Genomic DNA, 10267 nt, shown 5'->3' on the forward strand with positions numbered 1-10267 from the left:
CATCAAGGTGATAAATGGACGAGGTGTCAATAGCAGGGATTCAAGGCAACGGATTGTGGGGGTGGTGGAGGGGTGATGTAACGGCCAAAGAAAAGGATGGGTGACAAGTGAATACGTTTTGGGTGCTGTGAGAAACTACAGCTCTTCTGACCTTACCGACATGCCACACGCATCTTCATCTATGCAAAATATAAATATGAATGCCACAACCACAGCCAAAGTGAGAGCAGTGACATAAAAAGCATCACATCACAAAAAACATCGTTCAGAAATTTGTACAAACAAGACAAACATGATGTTTGGCCTTCTCCACAGACTTTACCTAACTTTCTAATGAGTTTTATTGGTCTTGATACTGTCCTCAGTGGGCCACCTGTTTTGTCTTGGGGTTTTTTTGGGGGCATACAGTGTGCTTGACTGAACTATATCTTTTGGGCTCATGACACAGTGAAGCAGCAACGTGGCCTTGGAGTCAAGCTGGATGAACCACCGGCCCTGTCAGTGGTGCCTGTGCAGTGATGGATACCAGCCGGGGGGGTCACACCATTCTCATCTATGGCACACGTGTGTAGGTCCTTCACTGACAGTCTGGCCCTCCTGTCTGATAAACAGTAAATATCACATTTAGTCAGATTTTTGCTCAACTTTGCAGATAGTGTGCGACATTCCTGTTATCAATGAGGACCATAGGCCTGCAGGATGAAAGGCTTACGTCACTGAGCTGACCACAGCACAGTAGCTTGGATGAATGAAAAACTTTCCTCATGGTGGCACTAAACAAGAGGGGAACTTCAAAGGCATTTCTTCCAATAGTTGTAGAGATACATGGTTTGGACCAAGAAGACTGACAACATGAGAAAATGTGTCAATTAGTTGTGTCAATTCATGGTCCGTGTCTGTGTGATACAATTCCGTTTATCTAAAAAAGACATTTTAAACATCAGAATCACGTTCAGCGTCGCTTTTACGATGAACCTAGATGCTTCATGCTGAGGAACCTTCCTCGAAGACTGACCTTGGCGTGTCGTTTTCTTTCTCCACAGCAGTTGGTAGATGGCACAGTGTGACAGGCCGTAAATCAGAGATTCCAGCTGGAGTGATGTCAGCTCTTTGCATCATGTGTTGTCACTTCACACCGTTGAGACATGTGGACACGTGGTCACAACTCTGTCAGGCCTACACACCCCCTCTGTCACCCAAACGATTTTAATCACCGGTTTGAGCAGTCACATGTGCGTGCACAATCTATACATCTTTCAGCACAGCGATTTAGCATTCATATACCATATGTGTGTATTCATACAGGAAAAATCTATCAATAATGACTAAACTCCAGTTGAGATTTATATAACCTAGCCACTAATGGCAATCTAAAGCATATGGTGACATCACTTATGTATGTACTGTATGCATGTATGCATATGTATGTAGACTCACCACAGGACCGTAAAATGTTTACTGTCTACTATTTATAGAGTTGCCTGTCTGAGTGTGGCTTGCCATAGCACTGTTTGTGAGTAGCTGACCAGAGATCAAATACTGTATATGAAAAGCTCAACTCAGTCACGTCAGCTAATAGCCCCTCACTTCTGGGAACCCCCTTGTTAAAACATCAAGGATGCATACTCTGATAAGTATGCGCAATCCGCACATGAAACATGACGAGTGGGTCCTTTGCACTGTTGCCATTTTGACATGCTAAAGCAGGGAAAGCACAAATGTTACTGATCACTGTGACAATTTGTGTAAGTCAGGATGTTCAAGTGAGCAACCCTAAAGCTGAGGCCTAGTGGGTATTAGTAAGTGGGTATTGTTCCTAAAAGAAAAAGCTATGTTTTCAAAAAATACCTGCCGACGTGTTAGCTTTACAAATCGCAAGCAGTCAGGGTGTTAAAGGGACTTGTGACTGGAATGAATTTACTTTAAACTGCACAAAGATTAATAGTTTTGTGTCCTCAATGTAAAAGTGAAGAAAACAGTGGTGAGGGGTTGTCACTGGGCCTTCAGTGCTTCTTCTGTCTCCAGCACTTTGCGTTTTGGCTGGAGGTGTACGTTTTTGTGCAAACACTATGTCCAAAACGACACTAAAGATGATAGTTCATCTTACCGTTCACATCTGGAGCCCCAAAAGGACGTATTCTTATAGATCATGACATAACTGGGGGTGTTTTTGTAAAGGATAATTCTGTGTAATCCATCATTCTGAAGTGCATTTACAAAAACCAAAAAGAAAAAGAAAATGAAATGAATGCTATCATACTTGAAACAATATCTGCTCATTCCTGCTGTGGATTTTTTTCAATGCTACAGATGGAGTTTATGCTGCCTATTACTTACTATAAATCCCACAAAAGCCTGATGACTGACAGTCTGAATAAATCCAAGCCAAGAAGCAATACAATCTGTATCCGAAAGCTTTTATGACTTATAGGGAGTTATATTGTTTGCACTGCTCAAAATTTACAACCACGATTGTTCACGGCTAGGAAGACAGTCCTAGTTGAGTTAAGTTTTATTGCCTTCCTCAAATTCCTGTTGCCAATATCTCAGTCACTGTTTCAGCAGATTCCTGTGGACATTCTGAGAAACAAACCTAAACAATTCACATGAAATCCTCCTGACAGGCATAGAAGTACACAGAATCGAGTTGTCTAATGTACTGGAAAATGTATAACATAGAGGTATTAAGTACTATTTAAAGGGCATTTTGTGTTTATAGACATACAAGGTTAATTTAGATGGGGAGCTGATGTTTGTAGTCATTAAAAGTGGCATAGGGGGTCATTTTTATTTACTGGTATAACTAAGATGATGCTACAAGCTGGGCATTTGTTTATTTAAACAGCTGCACCTTACTATAAAGCTGTCAGCACTATTAATCTTGGGCTGAGAGAATGAACGATGCTCTGTCTTTGATATGCCAAGCTGTGCACAGTCTTATGTTGCGTAAGCATAAAAAATACGAGACAAGGGGAGAGTTTAATGCCTTTTTGTCCTTGTCAAATCATATCGAAATATTCAATGCCTTGTTTATTTATTACAGATAAGACAATGAGACTGTTTTTTATCATTTTAAAACAGAAAAACAATGCAAATTCCCTACAGTACCATAACAAAGGGATCATATGGGTAACAATGAATGTCCTCATTGTACAAATACTAATAATAGGGTTGAAATAAGTGACACAAACAGTAAAGTCCTGTGGCAGCCCTCATAAAGTTGAACTGACTAAGAGATAACTATTTTACTGTATGCAGACACACTAGAAATTCTGTTAAACATATTCAACATCACAACAAACATAGCGGGAAGGGAAGGTGGCTTAAAAAACGGACACTAAAGAAGAGCCTATTTTTCAGAAACAGAGGCCATACGGCACATTAACCCCGGAGGTCAAGTCTGATGTACGAACCCACCTCAGCTAAAATAACTGCTCTTACCACATGCTGGGGGAAAATAGATCACAGAGCCTGTGAACCTGAGTAACAGCTCACCTCCACAAGTCACTTGTGGTGCAGACACTGATATATGGATGGAGTGACAATTCAAAGGGAACACCCGAGTACAACTGTGAAGAAACACCGAACGAAGGCAGATGGCACGAGAGGACACCGAGTGGCTTTGTGTAATGTAAGAAATGTAAAAATAGTTTTCATTTTTTAAATACATGATAGAGCAAAATGTTGATTGGTTTCTTATTACGGATTGACTCATAATGAAAAACTGGAAAAATTGACTGAATGACACTGAAGTCACAGGGCTATTGCCAGATCATTTAACAACAATGTTTGAAAGTATTTACAAAAACATCATCATATCAAATATGGTTGGTAAAATATTTAATTCACTACAAGATTTATATTTAATTTAAAGGGAATTTGCAGAGAAGCCAAAGAATCTTCTATCCAAGTGTATTTAAACAATACCATTGTAAACCAATTAACACAAATAAACATAAACAGTTATTGGAAAAGCTATTTTCCTCTGCAGTTTCTGCAACCTTGGACATTAATATGAATAGACCAGACATTATGTGCTTGATAAATGATTTACAACTTTATTTTACGTGTGTTTTATTTATTACATGTTTAGTAAAAGGCTGGGGGAAACAAAATTAAGTCAATTTATTTGGGGACCCAGTCTCTGCAGATAACTGGTATAATGTATATACTTTTCATTTACTATATACCATAAGTAACTGTATGTAAGAGCCAGGAGCCAGATTACCATCAAAGGATTTCATTGAAGTCCAATATCAGCTCCTGCCACTGACCATTAATCTCAACAACATCATGTCCCCAGTGCGTGAAAAGGCTTCTGTGTGTGTAAAGGGGACACCGATGGGACTCAATGTACACGGAGCACAAACTGATACTGAGGGGAATGAACACTTTGCTCACCCTGCTGAAAGGCCTAATAGATTAGGGGCCCCGGGGACAAGCCTCTTGTCAGTCCTTCTTTCTCGATGACCTAATGTACCCAGAACAGCTGTGTGAGAGTGCTTAGCAGTTAGGCTAGAATGACAAGTCATTACTCAGCGTGACATATGAACTACTACATGTGAAACAAGAGAGTTTGTTGAAGGGTATGATGGCATGTCTGTGCTAGTATCAATATGTGCTTATCGTGTGCATATCGAGTATTTACCTCACACATTAAGCCCAAGCGTTCATCAGATCATTAACTGCAGGTAAACCTCGTCCCTTCCTGCGTTTTTAAAAAAGATGTTATGTAAAGTAACAGGATTAGAAATGTTGGATGTGAATGCGAGCTCGTTTTATAAGCAGTTCAATTGAGACCAACATCAAACATTAAAGGTCTGGTGTGTAACATTTAAGAGGGTTTATTAGCAGAAACAGAATACACTGACCATAAGTATGTTTGTATACGTGTATAATCACTGCACGCTTGTTGTTGTTGTTTCTACAGCAGCCCAAACAGATTAACTAGCCAAAGAGTATTTTGGTGTTTTGTTTTGAGCAGGGGTGTTTTCTCCGGGTTCTTGGTTCCCCTTTCCGCAGTCCAAACACATGCAGATTTGGGAATTAGGTCAACTGGACACTAAATTGACCGTGAGTGTGAGAGTGGATGGTTGTTTGTCTCTATGGGGCCCTGTGATGGACTGGCAATCTGACCCTCATGTGAAGGATAAAGAGGTAGAAAATGGATGGACTATGTCCTTTCTGTTAAGCCAAGGCCACTATTTCCCTGAAGTTGTCCTCATTTTGTTACTATCTACACTCACCATAAGATGTCACATTTACAATAACTAAACATGACAGAGATGTGTCTTGTGATTCAGGAAGGGTCACGTCCTCCATCAACTTAAACAGCCCTTTAATTACACTGTATACTGTTTGTCTACAATACTTTTTGATCTGGCAAAGGTACAATGAAACAAAATCCAATGAAAGCATTTACAAAAATAAGTCAACAAACATTTGAAAAAGTTTACTTTTCTACATAATTAGAGACGTTTTGAAGCGTATATTGCAGCTTTGCAGCCCAGCTGTATTGCATTTTTTAGTAGCCAGTATCCAGGGAGCTGAAAAAAAAGAACCAAAAAAGTTATTCAAAGTGATCATTTGCTTATACTTATTTAGGCAAAGTTTGACTCCCTATGCTTTCTGTGAAAAGTATTTGTGCGGTCTGTAAAGCAAATCTCTTTTCATTCCTTCGATGCTTAGAAAATAAAACCAGTAACGAAGGAACGGCATGAAAGCCAAAAACCATCCACAACATCAAGTAAACAAACACAAACTTTATTAACCATGCAAGTTAAAACTAAATATACTTACTGATTCAGCATCATGCTCCAGGCCTGTATCATGATGCTCCATCTCATCGTCTCTGAATTCTTTTATAACCTATCGAAATAAATCCAAGGACATTAATTAAAAGCAGTAACCTATGAAATGTGCTGGTGGCTGGGTAAAATCTTGAAAGTCCTTTCAATTCATCAATAAGCTTTGACTATGTGTATGATATGAGAGTCCCATTAATTAATTGAGCCATTATATTTCACAAGGAATAACTAAATTAGTAAAAGCCATACATAAGAAAAATGGAGATAGTCTTCTGGGTTTCTCCAAAAAGGAGGTGAAAATACATTAAAATAGCCACCAGGAGCAAAAAGAAGTCTGTTTGAATAGATGTCTATAGAAAAATGACTTAAATAAACTTGATTGCTATTGTCAAGTCTTCTTCAATAATTCACAGGAAAATGTCACATATGAGTGGACACTGGTGTGATTGACAGCTGGTATCATCTGGTCAGAGTGTGGTTGAAGGTGATGCCTCTGAACGTCCGGTTGCAAAAAACAACATCAACACGGCAACGGCTAAATCCCTTAACTGCAGTATTGTTATTAATGTTAATACTAATTATTAAGTTATGAACGTTAAGGAACTGTAAGTAAATGGAAAATGCAACACAACTACAATGATACAACAACGTTCAATCAACAGTACAATGGAAAGTGAACAAGGTCGTGTGACACAATCTCTTTGTATACACTATTCCTGTACTATATTCCATCTCTGCCTTGACTCAGTGCAGGTGGTGGGTGAAAGGAGGATGATGAGCTATCATCTTTAATGGAGTAGTCCCACCCTCTGCAGGACACTGTGACCCTTACTGAAGAGCTCAGTCTGCTGCACCCTCAGAGTGTGAAGGAGAGGTATCGCATGACCTTTATCCCTGCTGCAGGCAGACTGTACAACCAGCAGTGTCAGTGGACCACATCTACACCAAAACCGCTTCATTATTTTGTGCAATACTGGTGGTTAATACAGTACACTTCCTGTTGTCCCCGACTGCAATGTTTACTTGTATATACTGTATGTAGCGAGCTACAGTCGTTTATCTCATATTGTTTGTCTTGCAAATATATAATATATATAATATAATACTCCTATTTCCTACGTTGCTGTGATGTTTGGCTGCTGTAAAACAGCAAATATCCCAGTGTAAGACAAATAAAGGAATATCTTAAATTAGAGCCAGGAGAAAGATTAAAATAAAAGGGTCTTTTGTGTCCACTGTAAATTAAAATATTTTTGCTCCTCTAGCCAAGATCTATCCAGTCTGATAGCACTCATTTTCAAACACGTATCCATTTCTGTCGTCCTTATATTCGGTGTAGTAGTCTCTGTATTAATTGCTCTTGCTGTTCTGCTAAGTAGGAAGTTTCCAGTAAAGTTGTGTTTTAGAGAAAACTTACTTTTAAAAGTTCAGTGTATCTCTCTGGATCCTTTTCCATCAAAAGTCTTATTTGACTGTTGTAGTGCTCCGAGATGCTTTCCTCCACTGCCACAGTGCAGGCCATGGCCCCCTCTTTTCCCAGCAGCGCAGTGGTTGCCCCTAGTTGATATTTCAAGTTTTAATATGTGGATGCAACATGAAGACAATTTATCTGGCTCTTTTACTGTAAGAATATCTACATTCAAGCAAAGTCAACATTTTAAAAACAGTGAAAAAAATCTTTCAGGGATCACTTTCACAGTTACAGATAAGATGCTATTAAACTGTACTGTATGTACCAATGAAGGAATGTACCAACCTAATACAAACCCAGCGACATTCCAGAGTGGTAACAATGCAGTGGGCCGAACTCGGTTATCAGCCATAATTTCAGTGAATTTCCCAAGGTGTTTCTTTTCTTGATCCCACATTTCCTACAGAAAACATGGAGCACTGAAAATTAAGTTCAATTTTTTTTTTAAGTTCAGCTTTTTTTTTTAAATTTTGGAGGAAACATTCAAGTCTCACTTAAGCAAGATCTTTGATAGTTGCGGATCTAAAAATTAAGAAAGAGCACTCAAACATTACTAAAACAATTGTATTGTGAAAAACTAACTCCACAATGTTGTGTGTGTATATACTGTGTATAGTGTGTATAACTGTTGTCTGGTAGGGGTCACACAAACTGAGGCCACACCTGGATGAGAGGTCCACTCCCAGATCGACCCAACACTGCCATCTGTCCGGCATAGATGCGGTTAGCACCATATTCACCAGCATGATCCACTCGAATCATTCTGGCTAGCATCTCCTTCTCCTCACTGTCCCGCGGGGGCGGGAGCACACTGTAAGCGCGCAAGCTCTGCCGCATTGGTGCTGTTCAATCACAGGAAGAAAAATGTAAAGTGAGCACCACAGGTGTGGTTTAGGGTGGCGTTACCTTCAGGCCGAGAAGATGATTTGCATTCAAGACAATCACCAAAGACAGTGAAGGATCACGAAGCAGCAACAAGCAACATTTAAAACTTTAAATAGTTTTAGTTCAAGGAGATCTTTTTGATATAAAACATTAGGTGTAATCCTAGGTTGGTTTTAATTTTGTACATACATAGCACATTTACATTAAACAGTTTTAGTCATATGTCTTAATTCAATACCTTATTGAAACCAATCTGTTTCATCTTTCAAGTATTGACATTTAGGTGCAGTGCCTTTTCTATCACACATCTTTTATACCCATTCACATGCTGCTGGCACAGGAACAACTTGAGGTTCAGTATCTTGCCCAGGGACACACTGGCATTCTTGCAACAGCCACCCTGAACAGGAACAATTGAATATAACACTTCTGCTGCTGCGGGTTCCTACCACCCCCTGGTTTTCTTTATGTTTGTGTGTCTTTTAAATGTTTTTACATGTGATTCTTGGAGCCGTGATGAAGAAATAATTTTGTCACTTTTGGGTTCAGTCAATAAAGTATATGTTATCTAATATTTTAGCTTTTAGTGCTGTCTCTGTGGATGTCTACATAGATAATTTGGAAAATGATGATAATGCTTTGGGACATAAACCCTTGGTAAATTGCAGTGGGAATAATACACATGGACATCCTAGGGGTGTGTGTTTATAGGTCACATCTTCAGGCTTTACAAAATGCATTTTTTCTTATGTGGTGTTGAGTCAAAATTATGATTCATTTTTTATAGAATATTTTGTTTGACAAAGTGAGTAGTGATAATTGCCAAAAAACTCACAAAATAGACACATTTTCTTCTATTTCTGTTCATGAAAACGAGCCAAGCAAAGTTTGAAATGTGACTTATTTCCAAATTTCACAAATTCTGCTCAGTTGTGTTTATATAGTTGAGGAAAATGAACACAAATACCATGTCATCAGATTACCTATAGGTTGTGCTGGAAAAAAGGATATAAGACACTCTATATACACTCACTATATTGCTCATTCTAATAGCCTCTGTATATACGTTTTATTCAGCCCTGGCAACCCTGCTCTGGAGGCCACACAAACCGTGAGTTTGGAATATACACATATACAATTTATAAGACGTACTGTTATAGGCTTTTTAAGTAGCAAAACTGTGGTATAACGTTTGTAAAGAAAAACACACAAATATGGCTAACAACGCTGTTATGAAACGTTGCACCCCCCGCCACCCTTGTTTTTACTTTGAGTGTTTTTAGCATTTTAGCTGCTGGAGTACGTAACACGTCCACAGGTCCTTACCTTTGCATTTTAAACACTGGCGAGTCACCGCAGGGCCGACAATGTGTGGCCACTCGTACAACGCTGTTTGTGTGGCTCTGTGCATGGTCGAACAGTTGATAATAAAACTACGAGTGTGGAAAAAGTCTTATCAAACTGTCTTTGAATGTCAGTGGACGTGGCGCAGACGTATGACGTAGACCCCGGAAGCCCCTCCCGTGGTCTGTCCCCATGTGACGTGTGTGTGTCAGAAATAAACGTCCCCGCTAAATGTTCTTCATAGAGCATAAATATTAATATGTATTCTTTGTTTATCTTACAAGTATTGATTTTTAATGTGTCTGTTAATCAGAACAAGAATAATAAAAATACTACTAATAATGATATATTGGTGGGCACTTTGAGTTGCATCTTATCAATGAGGTGCTTTATCTTGTTATTATTGATAATAAAATAATTTATGTTCATGGAGGTTTTGACCTATGGGAGGACTTGGATTTGTGAATAATAAACATCACAGATTAATTCCCTGTAGTCCAATGACATTCACTAATATAACGCCCTATGTATGTCACACATACAGTAGTTGTCTGCCTGTAGATCCATGGATTGTCCATAGATGGCAGCATAGATACAGATATTAATCTGAAAAGCTCCTTCATAAAATTCACAAATAAAATAAAATTCATCAGCCTTTACAAGGTAACAAGTCAATAATGAGTCAGCGGAAACAAGTTATTAAGTCTGAAGGTACATAGGTACATGCCTTTCATTTTTGTTGTATGAACACTGGGTGAAG

General features: G+C 38.9%; 1 protein-coding gene across 1 annotated transcript; it reads right to left on the reverse strand.

The window, feature by feature from the left end:
- Positions 1-4828: 4828 nt before the first annotated feature.
- coq7 (coenzyme Q7 homolog, ubiquinone (yeast)) lies at positions 4829-9680 on the reverse strand. The gene is made up of 6 exons (XM_044027294.1): positions 9490-9680; positions 7942-8120; positions 7564-7678; positions 7225-7364; positions 5800-5868; positions 4829-5546 (listed from the first exon to the last, which is right to left on the reverse strand). The coding sequence occupies exons 1-6, from the start codon at positions 9572-9574 to the stop codon at positions 5469-5471; spliced, it is 666 nt and encodes a 221-aa protein (XP_043883229.1). The 5' UTR covers positions 9575-9680; the 3' UTR covers positions 4829-5468.
- Between the last annotated feature and the right edge of the window lie 587 nt (positions 9681-10267).

The sequence above is a fragment of the Solea senegalensis genome, linkage group LG6 (assembly GCF_019176455.1).
Source record: "Solea senegalensis isolate Sse05_10M linkage group LG6, IFAPA_SoseM_1, whole genome shotgun sequence".
Classification (NCBI taxonomy): Eukaryota; Metazoa; Chordata; class Actinopteri; order Pleuronectiformes; family Soleidae; genus Solea; species Solea senegalensis.

What these genes read in the sequence shown, in the direction of transcription:
- coq7 (XM_044027294.1), bottom strand. Translation starts at nt 9,574, where the DNA reads ATGCACAGAGCCACACAAACAGCGTTGTACGAGTGGCCACACATTGTC. An exon ending in CCAGTGTTTAAAATGCAAAG is followed by an intron (nt 8,121 to 9,489) that starts GTAAGGACCTGT and finishes GTGATTGAACAG; the next exon opens with CACCAATGCGGCAGAGCTTG. An exon ending in GATACACTGAACTTTTAAAA is followed by an intron (nt 5,869 to 7,224) that starts GTAAGTTTTCTC and finishes TTATTTCGATAG; the next exon opens with GTTATAAAAGAATTCAGAGA.